This window comes from Heterodontus francisci, chromosome 26 (genome assembly GCF_036365525.1).
Source record: "Heterodontus francisci isolate sHetFra1 chromosome 26, sHetFra1.hap1, whole genome shotgun sequence".
In the NCBI taxonomy this organism is placed as follows: Eukaryota; Metazoa; Chordata; class Chondrichthyes; order Heterodontiformes; family Heterodontidae; genus Heterodontus; species Heterodontus francisci.
The window spans coordinates 13,744,747-13,768,574 of record NC_090396.1 but is presented as its reverse complement, the minus strand read 5'-3'; the positions used below and the strand labels follow the sequence as shown (position 1 = coordinate 13,768,574).

Below are 23,828 nucleotides of genomic sequence, written 5' to 3'. Positions count from 1 at the left end.
AACTCGGATTGTTTTCACTGGAACGACGGAAGTGGAGGGGCGACATGATAGAGGTTTACAAAGTTGAGTGACATGGACAGAGTGGATAGTCAGAAGCTTTTTCCCAGGGTGGAAGAGTCAGTTACTAGGGGACATAGGTTTAAGGTGCGAGAGGCAAAGTTTAGAGGGGATGTGCGAGGCAAGTTCTTTACACAGAGGGTGGTGAGTGCCTGGAACTTGCTGCCGGGGGAGATGGTGGAAGCAGGGACAATAGCAACGTTTAAGAGGCATCTTGACAAATACATGAATAGGATGGGAATAGAGGGATACGGACCCCGGAAGTGCAGAAGGTTTTAGTTTAGGCAGGCATCAAGATCGGCGCAGGCTTGGAGGGCCAAATGGCCTGTTCCTGTGCTGTACTGTTCTTTGTTCCCCAAAGCCTTGAGGTACCTGCATTTTGACCTTCCGTGATTCATTTACATGGACACCCAAATCCCTCTAAATACCAACATTTACTAGTTTTCACCATTTAAAAAGTACTCCGCTTTTCTTACCAAAGCAGACAATTTCACACTTCCCCACATTATATATTTCATCTATCTTTTTGCCCAATAACTTAACTGGTCTATACCCCTTTGCATCCTCCTCAGAACTTACTTTGTATCAGCAAATCTAGATATATTACACTATCCCTCATCTAAGTCATTGATATAGATTGTAAATAGTTGAGGCCCAATCTTTGCGACACTCCACCATCCCAAAAATGAACTGCTTCTGTTTTCTCTGTTAACCAATCCTCGCTCCATGCTAATATATTACCCCAATCTTGTGTAAAACCTCCTGTATTCACTTTATTGAATGCCTTTTGAAAATCCAAATATATTACATCCAGTGATTCCCCCTTATCTACCTTGTAGCTACATCGTCAAAAAACTTTCCTTTTCATAAAACCATGTTGACTCTGTCTAATCATTATTTTCCAGGAATCCTGTTACCATGTCCCTAATAGATTCCAGCATTTCTCCTACTACTCAGGTCAGGCTAACGGGCCTGTAGTTCCCAGTTTTCTCTCTCTCCCACTTTTCTTGAATAGCGGGGTTACATTTGCTACCTTCCAATCCATGGAAAACATTCTAGAACCTAGGGAATTCTGGAAGATCAAAACCAAAAGGAAAGAAATTACATTCCTATAGCACCTTTCTAAAGGTTGTCCCAAAGTGCTTTATGGCCAATTAAGTACTTTTGAAGTGTAGTAACTGTATTAATCTAGTAAATGCAGCACTACAAAGGTTCACAAACAGCACTATTAATGACCATATAATGTGTATGATGTGTTGTGATGGAGAGATAAATATTGGTCAGGACATTAGGAAGAACTCACTGCTATTCTTCAAACAGTTCCATGGGATTTTTTTTATGTCTACCTAAAGGCAGCAGACAGGCCTTGAGGTTTAGTGCCTCAGCCGAAAGGCAGCACACCTCCAACAGTGCAGCACTCGCTCAGTACTACCCAAGTCCTGGAGTGAGCCTTTAACCTACAACCTTCTGATTCAGACCACTGAGCCACAAAAAAGGATATTAATCACTAGTGGGCGACTTTGCACAAACCATTGTATTTAGTAACTTCCCATGTCCTACTGCTCTTGTGCATTATTTTAGTAGTCACTAAACCTTAGTTTTAGGCAAAGCGAGGTACTTACTGCCTTTCAAAAAGTAAACAGAATCTGCTGGGTATTTGAGAGAGGAGGGGAATATCAGCCTGAATTCATTGTCTAGGCACCTGCAAGAAAGTGTGTTTGGATGGACATCAAATGATGATAGTAGGCTCACGTGACAACCCCCTGCCCGCCACCCACCCCAACCAAATGGCCAAATAACACAACTGTTTAAGACCATACATGGAGAAGGGCTGGTAGATGGGGTGGACCCTCGGAATCAAATTCCAAATGAACTCAATGTCTCCAACTGAAGGAGGAAGAGACTAGACAGGTGGAGAGATTTGCTGCTTCAGTATTTAATGGATTCACAACTGTGATTAGCCAGAGCATTGCAATTCAAAGTTTTTCACAATTCAAACAGGTATGATTAATACTTTTAAACCCTTTCACAATTACTTGACCCTGTGAGACCAGGACAGTACGATGGTCAGCAATTCACACACAGCTTCCCCAAGTCACACTACTTTATAGTAAAGGGTGTGCTGTAACATTAAAGGCTGTGAACATATTGTTTATCCTTTGAGATGTGCGATCAAGGTAATTTGGTTTTAAAAGACACTGAGGGACTCTGGAGATAGCAGGCACACAAATGCAGCAAACCCTTTACAGATATGCCAGCGGACACTCTTGGGTAATTATTGTTTAAGAGCAAGTCTTCGTGCTTGCTTAGCCCTATTTTTCTGTGGGCCTAGAGAAGCAACTGATCTGCACCCGGCTTCTGCCACTCCTGTGCCTACCATTAGGTGGTGTGATGGCACTGCAACTCAACAACTTTGCAATCTTTGATTTCATAACCCATGGGGCACCAGAGATGGGTTGAGTGCCTTCAGTCGCAAATGCCCCAAGTGTTCTGGGTCAGCGACAATAACAAACCTTCGAGAAATGTTCACCTTCCCATGCAGCGACCAAATACCCCATGTGCAAAATAAAACAAATGACAATAGAGTCAGAAATGAAGGATGGCACACAGCCTGGTACATAGGCACCAGGAGCCACAGAGGGTCAAGTAACTGCAAGCCAGTCCATTTACAAACAATTCTCAAAATTACTGTTAAATAAAGTGCCAAAAGAAATTACAAAAAGAAAACAAAAATGACATAACTGAGCCACGTAATACAGTTTGCGGGCAATACTTAGATCAAAATCCTCATAATGCCCTTTAAAAACCCACTTTGATATTGCATTTTCAAGTACGAGTGTTTCGCAATATTGAAGTAATCACAATACACTTTTATTTAATAAACATTTGTTCCAAAGTTTGGCCAAAGGTTTACTTGTGTTTTTTTGGTTCCTACTATTCCCTGCTCCACCTGTTCGGGTGCCTGAAGTGCAGGATTACCTCCGGTCATTCAGGAACTCGCTCCTTTGTCCCTTCATAGCATCCGGCTTCGCTTGTGACTGGGCGATTCAGTGATGACGTCGCTGCACTGGGCTGGAGCCCTCTTCCTCGAGCTGTCCAGGTGGCGAGCCATCTCTTCAGCTATAAAGCTATTTAAGTCCACATCCTGTAGGCTGCTGCGCCTGCGCACTGAGGTGGAGTTGCTACCTGTGTGCGTTGGGGACCCAGGTGTTCCTGAGCGTACGCTGACATTCGCCATGGCGCCACTGAGGCCTGTAGGGGGAGAGCAAGAATGAAAACTATAAATCTCAGCTTCACGCTCTCCCTCTGCACAGCAAATGAACATTACACCATCCTTCAACCAGTCCTGGAGGGTAGAACTGGGTTAAGAGCCCTCCAGCACAACCAGCGATGGAGACCAGTCAGCCCAAGCAAAGATGTGGCGAACTGGGTTTTGGGGAGCGGTGGGGGGGAGCGGGAAAGGGGGAGAGAATGGGACGGAGTGGGTATCAAATACATAACTCCACCTTGGGGTTTATAATGAGGGACAGAGTGTGCAAGAGTAAAGAGATAATGATCAATTTGTTCAAGACAATGATCAGGCCACTTACAGGGCAGTGCAATCAATATTGGGTGCTCCATTACAGAGGACATTAAAGCTATAGAGAGCTTCCAGTGTAGACTCACCAGGGATGAGAAGCTATGTTAGAGACTTGAGATACTAGGACTGTTTCCACTGGAGCAGAGAAGGGCAAGAGGAAATTTAACTGAGGTTTTAAAATTGAGCTGAACAGGTAAAGATTATTCCCTCCGGTTGGGGAGTTGGCGATGAAGGGACATGAATATTAAATGGTCACAGAACAAGGAGAGGTTAGGAGAAATCTCTTTCCACCGAGGGCTGATGGAGGAAGGAGTGCTTGAAACAGAGACCGTTTAATCTTTTGAGGGATAATGATTAAATATTTGAAGTAGAGAGAGATCCAGGACTGTGGAGAGAAAAGGGCATGGATTAGACTAGGACTGCTTTAGCAAAAAGCCAGCACAAACATGATGGGCCAAATAGCTTCATTACTATAAATTTTCTATGTCACAATGTTATAAATATTTACTATGCTCCTCTTTTTGAGTCTACACATGCAATGCAGATTTGTCAATACTGCTCTGAAGTAGCTACAAGGGATATCTGTGCTGCCCAGGTCAATTTGATCCCAGCTTCTCCTCCCGGTAAAGTGCCTCAACCTCCAGTGACTCATCATAATTAAGTCACATGGAGAAGCAAGGCACCAATGTGCTTGACTCTTCACTGTCCTCTCAGGTGGCCAGGCAAGCACTCCGTTGTATCAAGTGCAGCAGCTCACAGAGGCCCAAGACCACCTTGGGCAACTAGGGATGGGCAATAAATGCCAACCTTGCCAGTGATGCCCATATACTGAGCATTAAAGAAAAACCCATGCCCCATCACTGCTCGACAGAGCAAACCTGGGATGCAACATAATGGATACATTTCTCTTAGGGAAAAAAACCTTCTGGTTAAAACGGTCTTCATTCCCACCTCCCAACTGACGCCTGACAGGCTTAGTTTATAGGTTTCCTCTTTACTACAGAATTCAATTAGGTGGTTATAAAATATATACCAACTCTGATTCTGTCTGTTCCCTTAGAGAAAAGGAATGAAAACAAATGTGATATAAAAATCAGGTTGCTAGGCAGGCTGGTATAACAATCAGATGTTTAAACCCACAAGGTTAATGGGGTCTGTACTGCAACACCTTCAAGGTTAACAGTGCCCAGCTGTGTGAAGACACATTTGTCTTGTATTAGTTCGGAAAAACAAAAATGCTGCATTGGGCCCAGGAAGCTCAGACTCTCCCACACATCCGAGACCCAAATAAAAGCAAAATATTGCAGACGCTGGAAATCTGAAATAAAAACTCGAAATGCTGGAAATACTCAGCAGGTCTGGCAGCATCTGTGGAGAGAGCAGAGTTAATGCTTCAAGTCAGTGACCCATCAGTTCTGCTGAGTATTTCTAGCATTTCTTGTTTTTATTCGGAGGTCCAGTCTCTCACTGCTACCAGAGGCTGCAATATGGCAAGCATAAGGAGACAAAGATCACAGGACGTTTTTTTAAACATAACAATCCTGCTGTACTGATCAGATCCTGAAGCAAGTTACATTTAATAAAAGGTCTGAGAGGTAGTAGGGAATGGAGTTGGGGGGGAAAAACAGACAAGGATGAAAGTGAGGTGGTGGGTAGAGCAGCAATGCAGGAGTGTTAATGCACAGAAGGCCAGAGATGAACAGCTGAAGGATGTAAGGGTGCAGTAGGTCACACCAAAGCTATGGCGAGATTAGTCAATGAGAACAAATTATACAAAAGGAGGCATCAGGAGGTACATGGCTTTAACTTTCAAACCAGCAAGCTATCCCAACATCAGCATAAGCTCCTCAAAAAGGCCTGAATGTGAGTGGACCTGTCAGTCAGAAACCGCTCTAAATAACCTTTCATTTACCATGGACAGCAATGGCATCAGTAAACGCCTGCAGGTCACCCTCAGCAGTCCTGCTTGAATCTTCCTGGGTTAACACTGAAGAGGGTATGTTTAGCCGAGGTGCCAGTCTGCTGTTCCTTGAGGGTGGTGACTTCCTGCACAGGAAGCTGAGCAAGTCCTCGCGGTGGATGATGTGTCTTCTCTTTTTCACCCAGGCCAGCATTTCCTTGTTTCTCCTCTGATAGCCTGCCTGCACGCCCAAATCCAAGCTTGCTCTGTACGCTTCAAGCCCATCTGGGGAGGGAAAGATGAATGTTAGACCATGTGTGTAGGTTGAATTACTCCTGCCTGGGGTCTTCCTAGATGGTCTGTTTTCTAAAAGGGCTCAGCATCTAAAAAGGGAAAAGATGAAACCAAATGCACACATCCCTCAGTCCATTCAATCATATCCCTGCAGAATACCATCCTATACCATTTTCCCATTATTCAACTAAATAGATAGCACCTCCATTTAACACCTCCTCCAAAGGATGAATGCAGCAATCCCACAGTATAGTACTGATGCAGATTAAGTACCAATAACATTCTGATCAGAACTTTAACTAAAGCTGGTGCTTATTCCTATTTGTACTTTTTCCTCACTTCATCTCCAGAAAGCAACCTTTGATTGGGGAAAGAATCCTCGAATGTCTGGAGCCCCTCAGTTTATTGCTCACTATGAAGGAGTCTAGACCAGAAGCACTAACAGGATAATTGATTGTGTGAGGGTGCAAATTCCAGCATTTTGGGCCCAGGCAGCTGAAGACACAGCTGCCATTGGTGCAGCAATTAAAATCATGAATGCTCAAGAGACCAGAATCGGAACTGCAGGGATCTCGGAAGGTCGTAGGGCTGGAGATTGTTAGAGATAGGGAGGAAGGAGGCCATGGAGGGATTTGAAAACACAACTGAGAATTTTTTTTATTAAATTGAGGTGGTGCAGGACCAAGAGCTAATGTAGGTCAGTGTAGGGGTGATAGGTGTTGCAGGACTTGGTGCAAGTTAGGACACAGGCAGCAGAGTTTGGATGCCTGGGGAAGGGAAGTTGGATGGTCAGCAGGTTGATGGGAATAGGGTTGAGTGAACAGGGGGTGGGACTCATGGACAAGATGAGCTCAGAGAGGGAATAAGGGAAGATAGGAGAGAAACAAGAGAAATATGCAAGTTCAGGCAAAGCAAACACCAAATATCAGCATAAATATTCTGCTGGACCTTAAAGACTGGGCAGCAGGACCCACAGGACACTGTTTGAACAACCATGCCTAAATGATTGGACACACTGATTAGTGACATACCTTTATATAGACAGGTGACAGAAGTAGCTGCTGCCTGAAATGGTTTCCACAGGCTCTGAATACCCAGCTGCTGTTCATATACACGATCTGAAAGAGGAAAAATAATTTCTTCTTATATTGGAATCCTCAGCTAAGGTGTGAAGCCCCCCTAAATGGTTTAAAACCACTTCCACTGACTATTAACCAATTCATTAGTATCAACCAGCTGAGCTCCACAGTGGAAACTTACTGAAAAACAAACAGGATGGAAATAAAGCAACTATTAATAACTGGGATGGATAGTAAATAGATTGAAACAAATTCATTGTTAATATCCCTCAAGGAACCATGTCAGGCAAATATTCAGCTAACAAGCAAATTATGACAACGATCTCATTTGATTCTTTGTCTACTGTGCTGCTACTAATCACAGTGTATTACAGTGACAGACGTGTACCCGCCGTACTGTACCCCAGTGTTATAGTGAGACCCATACCCACCAGTAATGTACCCCAGGTGCACCAACCAGTACTGTACCAGTGTTAGTGACAGACCTGTACCCAATACTGTACCCCAGTGTTATAGTAACAGACCTGTACCCACCAGTACTGTACCCCAGTGTTAGTGACAGACCTGTACCCACCAGTACTGTACTCGTGTTACACAGTGACAGACCTGTACCCACCAGTACTGTACCAGTGTTTTACAGTGACAGACCTGTACCCACCAGTACTGTACCAGTGTTAGTGACAGACCTGTACCCACCAGTACTGTACCCGTGTTTTACAGTGACAGACCTGTACCCACCAGTACTGTACCCCAGTGTTTTACAGTGACAGACCTGTACCCACCAGTACTGTATCCTTGTTATAGTGACAGACCTGTACCCGCCAGTACTGTACCCCAATTATAGTGACAGACTTTCACCCACCAGTACTGTACCCCAATGTTATACAGTGACAGACCTGTACTGTACCCCAACCTGTACCCACCAGTATTGTACCCATGTTACAGTGACAGACCTGTACCCACCAGTACTGTACACCAGTGTTACACAGTGACAGACTTGTACCCACCAGTACTGTACCCCAATGTTATACAGTGACAGACCTGTACCCATCAATACTGTACCAGTGTTATCAAGTGACAGACATGTGTCCACCGGTACTGTACATGCGTAATGTAGATTTACCAGACTAAGACCAGGATGGCAAGTGTTAGATTACAAAAAGCGATTACACAAACTAGGGTTGTATTCCCTGGAATTTAGAATATTACGGGCGAATCGACTGAAGTTTAAGGTATTAAGAGGAACAGATAGGATAGATTGGGTGAAACTATTTCCCATGGGTGGGGAATCTAAGACTGGAAGCATAGTCTAAAAATTAGAACCAGACCTTTCAGGAGTGAAATTAGGAAACACTTCTACGAACAAAGAGTGGTAGGTAGATGTTTGGAACTCTCTTCCACAAACAGTTAATTAATGTTAAATCAATAGTGAAATTTAAATCTGGAGATCGATAGATTTGTAAACCGAAGGTATATGGAGATTGGTCACAGATCATACATGATCAGGCTCAAGGGGCTGAATGGTGGAGCAGGCTTGTGGGGCTGAATGGCCTCCTCCTGTTCCTGTGTAGAAGAGAGAGGTGCCCTCCCCCCTCTGCCTCCCATTCCCAACCCCCCCAACATGCCTTTCTCCTCCCCCAACTCACCCTCTCCCTCACACTAGTCCTTTCCCCTCCCCAACGGCTGCCCCACTCATTACCACACCCCCTGCTCCCACTCCCCCTTCCCCGCTTCTTGCACCCCTCCTCCCCGCTTCCCCCCGCCCTCCCTCCCTCCTCTTCGCCCCGCTCCCTTCTTCGTCCCCCGCTTCCCCCTCCCTCCCCTTTTCGCCATACCCTTCCCCCCTCTCCGCCCCCCGCTTCCCCCACTCCCCTCTCCCCTCCTCGCCCCCCCGCTTCTCCCCTCCCCTCCTCGCCCCCCCGCTTCTCCCCTCCCCTCCTCGCCCCCCACTCCCCTCCCCTCCCCTCCCCTCCACCCCCCCCCCACTCCACCCCCCCCCGCTCCCCTCCCCTCCGCCCCCCCCCGCTCCCCTCCCCTCCGCCCCCCCCCCGCTCCACCCCCCCCCGCTCCCCTCCTCTCCACCCCCCCCGCTCCCCTCCTCTCCACCCCCCCCCGCTCCCCTCCTCTCCACCCCCCCCCGCTCCCCTCCTCTCCACCCCCCCCCGCTCCCCTCCTCTCCACCCCCCCCCGCTCCCCTCCTCTCCACCCCCCCCCCCGCTCCCCTCCTCTCCACCCCACCCCCGCTCCCCTCCTCTCCACCCCCCCCCGCTCCCCTCCTCTCCACCCCCCCCCGCTCCCCTCCTCTCCACCCCCCCCCGCTCCCCCTCCTCTCCACCCCCCCCCGCTCCCCTCCTCTCCACCCCCCCCACGCTCCCCTCCTCTCCACCCCCCCACGCTCCCCTCCTCTCCAGCCCCCCCCGCTCCCCTCCTCTCCACCCCCCCCCGCTCCCCTCCTCTCCACCCCCCCCCGCTCCCCTCCTCTCCACCCCCCCCGCTCCCCTCCTCTCCACCCCCCCCCGCTCCCCTCCTCTCCACCCCCCCCGCTCCCCTCCTCACCCCAGCCCCCTACCCTCCTTTCCGCCCCGCTTCCACACTCCCCTCCCTCCCCTCTTCGCCGCCCGCTTCCCCCTCCCTCCTTCCCCCCTCCCTCCCTCCCCTTTTCGCCATCCCCTTCCCCCCTCTCCTCTTCGCCCCCCGCTTCCCCTCCTCACCCCCCCACTCCCCTCCTCGCACCCCCGCTTCCCCCCCCCGCTTATCCACTACCCCTCCTCGCCCCCCCCACTCCCCTCCTCACCCCCACGCTTACCCCACTCCCCTCCTCGCCCCCCAGCCCCCTTCCCTCCTTCCCCCCCTCCGCTTCCCCTCCCTCCCCACCCCGCTTCCCCCTCCCTCCTTCCCCCCCCCACTTCCCCCTCCCTCCTTCCCCCCCCCACTTTCCCCTCCCTCCGCACCCGCTTCCCCCCCCGCCCTCCTCCCTACTTACCTCCCCCCCCTTGCAACTGACCTCTTCCCCTCCTCCCCAATGAGCTCCCCCCCTCCTCCCCCCCACGTACCTCCTCACCTCCCCCCCCCCTCCTCACCTCACCTCCCCCCCCCTCCTCTCCTCACCTCCCCCCCCCTCCTCACCTCACCTCCCCCCCCCCTCCTCACCTCACCTCCCTCCCCCCTCCTCACCTCACCTCCCCCCCCCCTCCTCACCTCACCTCCCCCCCCCTCCTCACCTCACCTCCCCCCCCCCTCCTCACCTCACCTCCCCCCCCCTCCTCACCTCACCTCCCCCCCCCCCCTCCTCACCTCACCCTCCCCCCCCCCCCCCTCCTCACCTCACCTCCCCCCCCCCTCCTCACCTCACCTCCCCCCCCCCCCCTCACCTCACCTCCCCCCCCCCTCACCTCACCTCCCCCCCCCTCCTCACCCTCTCCCCCCCCTCAACTCAGCTCCCCCCCCCTCCTCACCTCACCTCACCCCCCTCCTCACCTCACCTCCCCCCCCCCGTCCTCCACCTCACCTCCCCCCCCTCCTCACCTCAACCTCCCCCCCCCTCCAGCCTCACCTCACCCTCCTCCACCACCTCCCCCCCCCCCTCCCTCACCTCACCTCCCCCCCCCCCCCCCTCCCTCCATCTCACCTCCCCCCCCCCTCCTCACCTCAACTCACCTCCCCCCCCCTCCTCACCTCACCTCCCCCCCCCCTCCTCACCTCACCTTCCCCCCCCCTCCTCACCTCACCTCCCCCCCCCCCTCCTCACCTCACCTCCCCCCCCTCCTCACCTCACCCCCCCTCCTCACCTCACCTCACCCCCCCTCCTCACCTCACCTCACCCCCCCTCCTCACCTCACCTCCCCCCCCCTCCTCACCTCACCCCCCCTCCTCACCTCATCTCCCCCCCCCTCCTCACCTCACCTCACCTCCCCCCCTCCTCACCTCACCTCCCCCCCCTCCTCACCTCACCTCCCCCCCTCCTCACCTCACCTCCCCCCCCTCCTCACCTCACCTCCCCCCCTCCTCACCTCACCTCCCCCCCTCCTCACCTCACCTCCCCCCCTCCTCACCTCACCTCCCCCCCCTCCTCACCTCACCTCCCCCCCCTCCTCACCTCACCTCCCCCCCCTCCTCACCTCACCTCCCCCCCCTCCTCACCTCACCTCCCCCCCCTCCTCACCTCACCTCCCCCCCCCTCCCCACTTACCTTCACCCCGTTCCTCCTCCCCACTTACCTCCCCCCCCCTGTTCCTCCTCCCCACTTACATCCCCCCCTCCCTCCCCCCCGTTCCTCCTCCCCACTTACCTCCCCCCCCTCCCCACTTACCTCCCCCCCTCCTCCTCCTCCCCACTTACCTCGCCCCCTCCTCACTTACCTCCCCCCCTCCTCCTCCTCCCCACTTACCTCCCCCCCTCCTTCTCCTCCCCACTTACCTCCCCCTCCTCCCCACTTACCTCCCCACCCCCTCCTCCTCCCCACTTACCTCCTCACCCCACCCCCCACTCCTCCCCCCACCCCCACTTCCCCCCCCTCCTCCCCTCCTCCTGCCCCCGCTTACCCCACTTCCCCCCCCACCCCCACTTCCCCTACCGCCCCCACTTCCCCCCCCCTCCTCCCCGCCCCCACTTCCCCTACCACCCCCACTTCCCCCCCTCCTCCCCGCCCCCACTTCCCCTACCGCCCCCACTTCCCCCCGCCCCCACTTCCCCTACCGCCCCCACTTCCCCCCGCCCCCACTTCCCCTACCGCCCCCACTTACCCCCCTCCTCCCCCCCGCTTCCCCTAACGCCCCCACTTCCCCCCCGCCCCCACTTACCCCCCTCCTCCCACCCGCCCCCACTTCCCCTAACGCCCCCACTTCCCCTCCTCCTCCCGCTCCCCCCCCACCCCGCCCCCACTTCCCCTAACACCCCCACTTCCCCTCCCCCTCCCCCCCACTTACCCTCCCCCCCACTTCCCCTACCGCCCCCTCCCCCACTTCCCCTACCGCCCCCTCCCCCACTTCCCCTACCGCCCCCTCCCCCCACTTCCCCTACCGCCCCCTCCCCCCACTTCCCCTACCGCCCCCGCCCCCTCCCCCCCCCCCACTTCCCCTTCCCCCCCCCTCCCCTTCCCCCCCCCCCCGCCCCCACTTCCCCTTCCCCCCCCCCGCCCCCACTTCCCCTACCGCCCCCCACTTCCCCTACCCGCCACTTCCCCTACCCGCCCCCTCCCCCCCGCCCCCACTTCCCCTCCCGCCCCCACTTCCCCTACCGCCCCCACTTCCCCTACCGCCCCCACTTCCCCCTTTCCCGCACCGCCCCGCCCCCACTTCCCTTACCCCTCCCCCCTCCCCCACTTACCCTCCCCCTTACCCCTCCCCCACTTACCCTCTCCCTCCCCCCGCCCTCACTCCACCTCCCCTATCGCCCCCATTTCTCCCCGGCCCCCATTTCTCCGCTTCCCCAGTCCTCCCTCCTCTACCTTTGTAGAGCTGAGCGATGGCGGTGGCCGAGTTTTGGAAGCAGAGCCACAGCCGCTGTCTCTGGGCATCCGCCTCCGTACCGCCGGCCCCGCTCTCCGCCGCCGCCCCGGGCGCAGGGCCCTGCCGCTCGTCCTCCTCCAGGCACTGCCGCTCCCAGCCAGACAACCAGTTCTCGGGGCCGTGACCCGCCATGACTGAGTCGCTGGGACCCTTGGCCTCCTCCATCCGCGGCCCAGGAGAAGGCGCTGCCCCACCAGCCGCCGCCCGGCACAGCAGCAACCCAGCCGTCACACTGCGCCTGCGCGGCGCCACTCGGCCCCGCCTCCTGCCGGTGGCCAGCACACTACGCCTGCGCCGTTCGTCATCCTGGGCGCTGTGGTTCGTCTCTTGATCGTCCAGTCGTACTGCACTTGCGCCGTAGCCACTCCACGCCCCGCGGTCTGGGATTTGTTCCGAGTGCGCATGCGCCATCTCCGCGCAGAATTCTGGGAGTTGTAGTTGATTTGCCACACGGGTGTCATTGTCAGCCTGAAATCATGTGATGCAGTTTCGACCAATGGGGTCGGGGGATGATTATGCCGTCACGTGATGTGATTTGACCGACAGTAAACTTGCCCCTGGACCCGGCTGTCGGCTTTAGCTAGTGAAGTGAAAGCAGTTGCATTTGTGTAGCACCTTTTATCCTGAGGAGCTCACAGCTTTACACCCAGTCAAATACTATCACCCATACACTTTGCAGGGTAGGCTTCAGTCAAAGCAGCTAGCTAATTTATCTCCATTTCCCTTCTCCTTTACAATCTGTCAACTGCTTTTCATTAACTCGGGATCTCCCAAAACATTTCACAGCCAATGAGGTACTTTTGAAATGTAATCATTGTTGTAATGTAGAAAATGCTTAGGTAATATGTACATATCTGGAGTACTGTGTACAGTTTTGGTCTTTTTATTTGAAAAAGGATATAATTGCATTAGAGGCAGTTCAAAGAAGGTTCACTCAACTCATTCCTGCGATGAAGGATTTACGAGGAAAGGTTGAACAGGTTGGGCCTATACTCACTGAAGTTTAGAAGAATGAGAGGTGAACTTATTGAACCATATAAGATCCTGAGGGGACTTGATCGAGTGGATACTGGGAGGATGTTTTAGATTAGATTAGAGATACAGCAATGAAACAGGCCCTTCGGCCCACCAAGTCTGTGCCGAACATCAACCACCCATTTATACTAATCCCGTATTCCCAACAAACATCCCCACCTGTCCCTATATTTCCCTACCACCTACCTATACTGGTGACAATTTATAATGGCCAATTTACCTATCAACCTGCAAGTCTTTTGGCTTGTGGGAGGAAACCGGAGCACCCGGAGAAAACCCACGCAGACACAGGGAGAACTTGCAAACTCCACACAGGCAGGACCCGGAAGCGAACCCGGGTCCCTGGAGCTGTGAGGCTGCGGTGCTAACCACTGCGCCACTGTGCCGCCCTCTCTTGTACAGGAGAACAGAACTAGGGGACACAGTTTAAAAATAGGAGGTGTCCCTTTTGAGACAGAGATGAGGAGATATTTTTGCTCTCAGAGGCTCGTTAGTCTGGGGAATTCTCTTCCCCAGAAAACAGTGGAGGCTAGGTCATTGAATTTATTCAAGGCTGAGTTAGATTGATTCTTGATAGACAAGGGAGTCAAGTGTTATGGGGGGCAGACAGGAAAGTGGAGTTGAGACCACAATCAGATCAGCCATGATCTTATCGAATGGCAGAGCAGCCTCGAAGGGATGAATGGCCTACTCCTATTCCTATGTTGCTACAGAAAGATCCCACAAACAATGACTTTAATGGACAGCTAACCTGTCTTGATGTTGGTTGAGAAATAAATATTCAGGAAAATTGGAGAACTCAACAGCTGTTCTTTGATAAATGCCATGGGATCTTTACCTGAACCTGAGAGGCCAGAAGCGGCATTGGTTTAACGTCTCAGCTGGAAGGTGGCACCTCCGACAATGATATTGTAGTTAAGGAAGAGAAGTGTGAAGTATTGGATATGATAAACATAGGGAGAGAGGAAGTATTAATGGGATTAGCATCCTTGAAAGTTGATAAATCACCAGGGCCAGATGAAATGTATCCCAGGCTGTTAAAAAAAGCAAGCGAGGAAATAGCAGAGGGTCTGACCATCATTTTCCAGTCCTCACTGGGTACAGGTGTGGTGCCAGAGAATTGGAGAACTGCTAACATTGTACCTCTGTTTAAAAAGGGAGTGAGGGAGAGACCGAATAATTACAGCCCAGTCAGTCTAACCTCAGTAGTGGGCAAATTATTGGAATCTATTCTGAGAGACAGGATAAACTGTCACTTAGAAAGGCACAGGTTAATAAAGGATAGTCAGCATGAATTTGTTCAGGGAAGCTTTGACCAACTTGATCTAATTTTTTGAAGAAGTAAGGAAGATAGATGAGGGTAGTGCAGTTGCTGTCGTTTACATGGATTTTAGCAAGGCTTTTGACAAGGTCCCATATGGCAGACTGGTTAAAAAAATAAAATCCCATGGGATCCAGGGAAATGTAGCAAGGTGGATACAAAATTGCCTCTGGCAGGAAACAAAGGGTAATTGTTGACGGGTGTTTTAGCGATTGGAGGGCTGTTTCCAGTGGCGGTCCGCAGTGCTCAGGACTGGGTCCCCTGCTTTTTGTGGTGTATATTAACGATTTGGATGTAAATGTAGGAGGCATGAAGTTTGCGGATGACACAAAGATTGGCCGTGTGGTAGATAGCGAAGAGGATAGCTGTAGGCTGCAGGAAGATATTGATGGTCAGATGGGCAGAAAAGTGGCAAATGGAATTCAATCCGGAGAGGTGTGAGGTGATGCATTTGGGGAGGTCAAACAAGGCAAAGGAATACATGATTAATGGGAAAATACTTGAGAGGTGCAGAGGAAGTGAGGGACCTTGGAGTAAATGTCCACAGATCCCTGAAGGTAGTAGGAGAGGTTGATAAGGTGGTTAAGAAGGCATATGGAATTCTTTCCTTTATTAGCTGAGGTATAGAATATAAGAGCAGGGAGGTTATGCTGGAACTGTGACTAGAGGGTATACATTTAAAGTGATTGGTAGAAAGGTCAGAGGGGAGATGTGGAAAAGTTTTTTTCAACCAGAGGGTGGTGATGGTCTGGAACTCACTGCCTGAAAGGGTAGTTGAGGCAGAAACCCTCAACTCATTCAAAAGGAGTCTGGAAATGCACCTCAAGTGCTGTAATCTACAAGGCTACGGACCAAATGCTGGAAGGTGGGGTTAGATTGGGTGGAACATTTTTCAGCTGGCACAGACACGATGGACCAAATGTCCTCTTTCTGTGCCGTAAACTTTCTATGATTCTATGAATGCAGCACTCCCTCCTACCCACTGAGGTTATTGTCAAGTCAGAGAGGAATGCTACCAATTTAGCCACTCCTGTTACTATCCCATCAATATACAGAAAAAGCAATGGCCTCAGAATCAATGCTGCAGGATTGTTTTTTTCCGAAATTCAGCCTGGGATAAGTCACAACTTCCTCCAGTTTAACATCGGGAAGACCAATTCCATCATTTTCTGCCCCTGACACAAACTCCACTCCCTTGCTACTGATTCCACCCTCAGGCTCAAACAGGATTTGCAAACTTGGCATTTTGTTTGACCCTGAGCTTAGTTTGCCAACCCATATCCTTTCCTCACAAAAACAAGACTGCTCCAATTTTTCCCATCTGCACCCCCACCTCAGCTTTATTGCTGTTGAAACCTTCCAAACCGCAAAGGCTTGTTGTAGTGTTCCAGCTGCTGTCTGGTTGAGAACAGAGATCAACCCTGGGGCCTGCTGCTCCGTAAGAGTTAGTGCGACAATCGGTCATCTGAGCAACAGCAAACAAGTATTTTGTTTTGCTCCAATCACTTTGCTGGAAATAGCAACTCCCTTTCAGCAAGTGATTACCAGTGAAGAGCAGTGGTTGGTTTTCAAGTCAGTGAAGACAATGACCTGGTTTCCAGCCACTGATCTCCCCACTGGAAGAAGCAAGGTCCAGGCATATCTCTTAATTTTTCAACACAAAAGTGTTCACATGAGTTCAACAAGACAATGGAGAGGAGGAGTGAGTGTGCATACCACAGAGATTTGTATGTATCATGTTGTACTTACAAGAAAAGGCAGACTGCACAGGAGCTCAATCACTATTACCATTTAATTATCAATACATGTTATTTTGCTACAATTCACAATCTTCTTGCCATCTGCATTTCACAGCAACAGTGTCAACACAGGTGAGTGAAGGGTTTGGGGGCTGAAATGGTGTTGGGGGGGGGGGGCTACTGTCAGCAATTTGGAGTCTTCATTCGACAAACTCATAAGTCTACTGGCTGCAAGACGAAAGTCAGTCTCCAATGTCACAGCTTGTATCAATGATCACATGGGGTGGGTCCTCTTTGCTCATGGAGTTAAAATCTGTGTCGATCCATTGAGAATATCTTCAGATCCTCCGGCTGAGATCCAAAGCTGCAAATTGTTAAAAGAAAATGACTAATCTGCTCTGTTTGATTTGTAAAGCAAAGATTCCATTTAAAGTTTCTTCCCCATTTTCGAGGCCCTTCATGCCAATTCCATGCACGGTCAGGTCACATGGGGAAAGGCCTTTGTCAGTGGGACTACATAAGGAGCTATACAAAAGTGGCATTGGGGGGACTAAGCTGGCCACAGGTCCCATGTTGTTTGGGACCCAGAGGGTCCATGTTGTCTCAGGCTGTCAGAATCTCTATGTTCAATTTATTTAACAGAAATTTGGATCCGCTCAAGTACTGTGACAATTCTAAAATGCAACTGTGATTGCTTTCTGGGAGAGATTGTTATTGTCTTTGCAACGGAAAGATTCACCTGGATTTAGCAATGAAGTGAGGAAGCCTTTTGTTTATAACTTGGCCAAATATCTCACACTTTGTCATATGTCAATTGCATACATCTAGTGGCAACGCCTTATCAAAATCCTAAACCAACAACTAACCCTAATACTCTAACCCTAAGCCTTGTTCTAATCCTAAATGCTAGAACTAAACTGGGCTGCCAATAGCCACGATCGATGATGCAAATCTCCCACATTGTTACCAGTCACTCCAATGTTAACATGTGCATGCTGCTTCTCTGAGAGGAGATGCCCTCATTGTCCCTAATAGCTGAACCATCCAATATAAACCAGCAGTATTAGAGCCAGCATCTCCTTGTGAAAGCAGCTACATCTGTTCCTGCAATTAACAGTCGGCAGTGTGAGGCAGTGTGTGCTAGGAGAACTAACCCAGCTTCAAAAGTCTCCACATTAACTGAAGTCCCTCATTGCTGGTACCATTCTCATAAATCTCCCCTGCACCCTTTCCAAGGTCTTGACAGCCTTCCCAAAGTATGTGCCCCAAAATAGTACACAGTATTCCAGCTGAGGCATAACCAGTGTCTTATAAAGATTATGCATAACTTCCTTGCTTTTGTACTCTGTGCCTCTGTTTATAACCCAAGGATCCCATATGTCTATTTAGCAACCTTCTCAACTTGTCCTGTCACGTTTAAAGATTTGTGTGCATTCACCCCACGTCTCTTTGTTCCTGCACCCCCTTTAAAATTGTATAATTTAGCTTATATTGCTTCTCCTCGTTCTTCCTACCAAAGTGTATCACTTCAGAATTCTCTGCGTTAAAATGCATCTGCCACATGTCTGCCCATTTCACCAATCTATGTCCTCCTGAAATCTGTTACTATCGTCGTCTTTGTTTCATTTCTATGTTTAGTGTCATCTGCAAACTTTGAAATTATGTCCTCTATATCCAAATCTAGGTCATTAATAGAGATCAAAAATAGCAGTGGTCCCAACACCAATCACTGGGGAACACCAATGTATACCTTTCTCCAGTCTGACAAACAGCCGTTCACCACTACTCTGTATTCTGTCCCCTAGTCAATTTTAGATTAGATTAGAGATACAGCACTGAAACAGGCCCTTCGGCCCACCGAGTCTGTGCCGACCATCAACCACCCATTTATACTAATCCTACACTAATCCCATATTCCTACCAAACATCCCCACCTGTCCCTATATTTCCCTACCACCTACCTATACTAGGGGCAATTTATAATGGCCAATTTACCTATCAACCTGCAAGTCTTTTGGCTTGTGGGAGGAAACCGGAGCACCCGGAGAAAACCCACGCAGACACAGGGAGAACTTGCAAACTCCACACAGGCAGTACCCAGAATCGAACCCGGGTCCCTGGAGCTGTGAGGCTGCAGTGCTAACCACTGCGCCACTGTGCCGCCTGGATTTTGTATCCAGACTGCCACTGTCTCTTGAATCCCATATGTTATTATGTAGTACTTTGTCAAATGCCTTTTGAAAGTCCATTTTAACAACAACAACCATAGTACAATCATCAACACTTCCGGTACTGCATCAAAAAACTCAATAAAGATAGAAAAAAATGATTTGCCTTTAACAAATCCATGCTGGCTGTCATTGTTTTCCAAGTGACAATTAATCTTGACCTGGATTATTGTCTCTAAACATTTCCCCACCACTGACATTAGGCTGACTGGCCTGTAATTGCTGGGTTTATCCCTCTCCCCTCTTTTGAACAGGAGTGTAATATTTGTAAAACTCCAGTCCTCTGGCACCAGTACCATATCTAAGGAGGATTTGAAGATTGTGGCCAGCACTTCCGCAATTTCCACCTGTCCATCCCTCAGTAACCTCCTCCTCCCTCTTCCAGCAGCTTGTCCTGCTCTGTGTAACCTCTGTTCCTTCTCCAAGTCATGTTGAACTCATTACAGCCTTGGTCCAAACATGAACAAAAGAGCTGAACTCAAGAGGTGAATTGAGAGTGATTGCCCTTGACAGCAAAGAAGCATTTGACCGAGTCTGACATCAAGGAGCCCTAGCAAAACTGGAGTCAATGGGAATCAGGGGGGAAACTCTCCGCTGTTTGGACTGTTCTGATGAGAGGTCATCAACCTGAAGTGTTAACTCTATTTCTTCCTTCACAGATGCTACCAGACCTGTTGAGTATGTCCAGCATTTTCTGTTCTTATTTCAGGTTTCCAGCCCTCTGCGGTATTTTGCTTCTGTTTTGGTAATCATTTCTGTCTCAGGGACAGAATAAATATGAAAACTCCTTGGAGACCATGGTGAGCATCTTCACCACTTAGGCAATAATCTGGTGAACCCATGTCCCACCTAATGTAGAACCCACCTGATACTCATCCCATTGAAAACAATTGGGTGGGTTCTATAACATTTGAGTGATCGGCTCCGCCACATCTGCCAGGAGGTCAAGGTGAATATTACTTCCTGTGTGTGTGAGTCACTAGGGCCATAAACAGCTAAAGGATTCAAGGTTACTGAAGAGAATTGCTAAGTATGAGGTTTTTAGTGTTTTGGAACAGATACTGTAAGTTAAGTGTAACACTGTAACTCATCTGATCTACCAACTTGCTCCTGCTTCTGGCTTACTTAACTGCTTAATACACACAAATTTGGAATTTTTTGACCTGAGTTAATAATGCCAATGCTGTGTCTTGCATTACAGAACTATGATTTGTACAGTACAGAAGGAGGCCATTCGACCCATCGAGTCTGTGTTGGCTCTTTCACACAGCAATCCAGTTCGTCCCACTCCCCTGCTCTTTCCACATATCTCTGCAATTTCTAAAAGCTTTCCCACCACTGACAATAAACTGACTGGCCTGTAATTACCAGCTTTATCCTTCTCCCCTTTTGAACAAGTTTGTAACGTTTGCAATTCTCCAATCATCTGGCGACACCCCTGTATCTCAGGAGGATTGGAAAATTGTGACCAGCAACTCCACAATTTCCACTTTTACTTTGCTCAGCATCCTAGAGTGCATCACGTTCAGACCTGGTGACCATTCACTTTAAGTACTGCCAGCTTTCTAGTAGATCCTCTTTATCTATTTTTATCTCATCCAGTAACCCGACAACCTCCTCATTTATGTAGCTTTAGCAAAGTCAAAGTTGGGGAACAGCTGAGAGGATCAGGCTTGAACAGTGGCATTGGGTTTCAGTGTCTGCCCTGATGGTTAAAAGGATGCATTGCTCTCCCAGAGGCATAACACCATGCAATATGAAGTTTCAAGTCATAGGAAGCATGTGCTTGCCAATGGGATCAAGAAGATTAGTTTGGGATTGATACTGGGCTATGGGGAGAGAGAGGAGCAGTGGGATTAGTTTGGGATTGATACAGGGCTATGGGGAGAGAGAGGGGCAGTGGGATTAGTTTGTGATTGATACAGGGCGATGGGGAGAGAGAGGGGGCAGTGGGATTAGTTTGTGATTGATTCAGGGCTATGGGGAGAGAGAGGGGGCAGTGGGATTAGTTTGTGATTGATTCAGGGCTATGGGGAGAGAGAGGGGCAGTGGGATTAGTTTGTGATTGATACTGGGCTATGGGGAAAGAGAGGTGCAGTGGGATTAGTTTGTGATTGATACTGGGCTATGGGGAGAGAGAGGGGCAGTGGGATTAGTTTGGGATTGATATAGGGCGATGGGGAGAGAGAGGGGCAGTGGGATTAGTTTGTGATTGATACTGGGCTATGGGGAGAGAGAGGGGCAGTGGGATTAGTTTGTGATTGATACAGGGCTATGGGGAGAGAGAGGGGTAGTCGGATTAGTTTGTGATTGATACAGGTCTATGGGGAGAGAGAGGGGCAGTGGGATTAGTTTGGGATTGATACAGGGCTATGGGGAGAGAGAAGGGCAGTGGGATTAGTTTGTGATTGATACAGGGCGATGGGGAGAGAGGGGGCAGTGGGATTAGTTTGGGATTGATACTAGGCTATGGGGAGAGAGAGGGGCAGTGGGATTAGTTTGGGATTGATACTAGGCTATGGGGAGAGAGAGGGGCAGTGGGATTAGTTTGTGATTGATACAGGGCGATGGGGAGAGAGGGGGCAGCGGGATTAGTTTGGGATTGATACAGGGCTATGGGGAGAGAGAAGGGCAGTGGGATTAGTTTGTGATTGATACTGGGCTATGGGGAGAGAGAGGGGCAGTGGGATTAGTTTGGGATTGATACAGGGCTATGGGGAGAGAGCTGGATTACTATGATAAATTTCGGATTGCTCTATCAAAGAGCCAGCACAGGCATGAGAGGATGAATAGCCTCCTTCAGTGCTGTAGCCTTCTTTGGTTCTGTAACACTACCTAATATATCATCCAAACCAAAATGCATGCTTTAGTAAAAACTTCTTTCTTACAATCGCTTTCTCTTTTCCATCTCTCCATTTCATCCCAGCCAAGGAGATTAACCATCTGATCCAAGGCACCTGCCAATGGTACACTAAGTCTGACCTGTGAATAGTTTGAAGATGGCCTTGCATCAAACTTTCTATGGGGGGAAGTGCTTGAATTGCAGTTGGCAGTTCCCCACAATAATAGCAGGATTGATGAAATAGGGGAAGACTCTCATTCTGTGGAGCAGTGGGTGTGTTTTCTGAAATAATGTCACACTGAACCACCTTCCTAACCAACAGAGTATCAAGCAAGGATGCTGTCACACCAGAAAATGGGAATGTTCCTGTACCTGTGAATATTAGGACATGAAGGCTCGTACACTGCCTCTAATGAGAGCTCGACATATAGGGCAGCTCCGGAGATTAGGAGCACAGTCTCTGCATACAACCAGGTGTCCGCATGGTATAAAAACAATGGAGACCTCTTTATCCAAGCACACCTTACAGGTCCGTTCATTCTTGAGCTGACGCAGTTGTTCTTCAGCACTCAAGTCTGTAATGTATGAAGACACAAGGATACTTACACCACTTCTACTGACTTTATCACATCATGTATAAAGTAACAGTGGATTATAACCTGCCTGCAGTTCCCTGCAGATGCTACACTGTACCTGGTCACTAGCTGGTGAGAGCAGTGACCTTTCCTCCTTTACTGCTCCTAAGATATACCACTGGTATCTGTGGTATATTGTAGTAAGTCACTGCCTCAGATCAATACTTAGACTGTATCACTCAATCCCACATTACTGCAGTGCATCAGTCAGCAGAATTCCTCTGACTGCTGGTTTAGGGGAGGTACTAATCCATAAAAAAAGGTAATGTCTGCATTAAAATCGTGGGTAAAAATTGTCACATCAACATGTTCTTCTCTTAACATCACTGTCCGAAAGTCAGATCTCCTGTAGATCCCTCCTTCTCACGCTCCTGAAAGTGCTGTTAGTGTTTTTTACTTTTATGGGAATTGACACACTGTCACGTGTCTCCTTCTACAGTGGTGTTACTCAGGGATTTAACATCCCCTTGTCATCTGGACCAGATTCTCTTACTTTTCAAATGTTCATTTCTTCAATCTCCCCAGGGTCAATTGAGTTACCATCAGGGTGAAGTAAGACTTACATCAGATATACAGCATAGAAACAGGCCATGCAGCTCAACAGTCCATGTCGGCGTTTATGCTCCACTCGAACCTCCTTCCATCCTTCCTCATCTAACTCTATCCTCCATAACCCTCTATTCCCTTCTCCCTCATATGCTTATCTAGCCTCCCCTTAAATGCATCTACATCATTCACCTCAACCACTCCCTGTGGTAGTGAGTTCCACATTCTCACCACTCTCTGGGTAAAGAAGTTTCTTCAGAATTCCCTATTGGATTTCTTGATGACTATCTTATATTAATGCCTCTAGTTATGCTCCTCCCCACAAGAGGAAACATCCTCTCTGTATCCACTCTATCAAAACCTTTCAGAATTTTAAAGACCTCTATTAGATCACCTCTCAGCCTTCTTTTTTCAAGAGAACAGAGACCCAATCTGTTCATCCTTTTCTGATAGGTATAATCTCGCAGTTTTGGTATCATCCATGTAATTTTTTTAACTCTTTCCAATGCCTCTATGACATTTTTATAATATGGTGACCAAAACTGTTCACAGTAACCCAACTGTGGTCTAAACAAGGTTTGATACAGGTTTAGCATTACTCCTCCACTTTTCAATTCTGTTCCTCTAGAAATAAACCCTAGTGCTTGGTTTGCTTTATTTTTATGGCCTTATCAACCTAAGTTGCTACTTTTAATGAATGTTGTATCTGTACTCCTAGATTCTTTGATTTGGATTGTTTAGCTGCATTATATCTCAGTGACTTCAAGGGACACAATAACAACTATGGTCAGTTTCATGTATTTCCCGCAATAAAACTTGTCTTCATGTAACATACTATATTTACTATGCTACCCTACTTCAGTCGATCATCTTTCTTGACTTAATTTTCTAACCCTCTCCCATGTTCCATGCTGCACATAGTCCTTTGCTGTCTATCCCGACAGCTTTCAAAGCCCTCTGTTTTTAAAAGTCTGAATCCAGTGTCAGCTTTTAGTTAAGCAGATTACCCCACCTCCCTGAGTGGAATGCATCCAGCTAACAATGAATAGAATTATTGTAGAAGCA

At 49.4% G+C, this 23,828-nt stretch overlaps 2 protein-coding genes across 2 annotated transcripts in view; both read right to left on the bottom strand.

Moving 5' to 3' along the window:
• Positions 1-1,973: 1,973 nt before the first annotated feature.
• LOC137384184 (HUWE1-associated protein modifying stress responses-like) lies at positions 1,974-12,665 on the bottom strand. The gene is made up of 4 exons (XM_068057823.1): positions 12,357-12,665; positions 6,863-6,949; positions 5,550-5,822; positions 1,974-3,309 (listed from the first exon to the last, which is right to left on the bottom strand). Exons 1-4 carry the CDS (start codon positions 12,580-12,582, stop codon positions 3,071-3,073), a joined length of 825 nt encoding a protein of 274 aa, XP_067913924.1. The 5' UTR covers positions 12,583-12,665; the 3' UTR covers positions 1,974-3,070.
• A 4,073-nt stretch (positions 12,666-16,738) lies between these two features.
• Positions 16,739-23,828, bottom strand: part of LOC137384488 (baculoviral IAP repeat-containing protein 7-like) — a 42,487-nt gene continuing 35,397 nt past the window's right edge. The window contains exons 9-10 of the mRNA XM_068058627.1: positions 21,955-22,157; positions 16,739-16,876 (exon numbers count right to left, since the gene is read on the bottom strand). Coding sequence (XP_067914728.1) covers positions 21,964-22,157 — 194 coding nt within the window. The 3' untranslated portion in view covers positions 16,739-16,876; positions 21,955-21,963. The remainder of the gene's footprint in view (positions 16,877-21,954; positions 22,158-23,828) is intronic.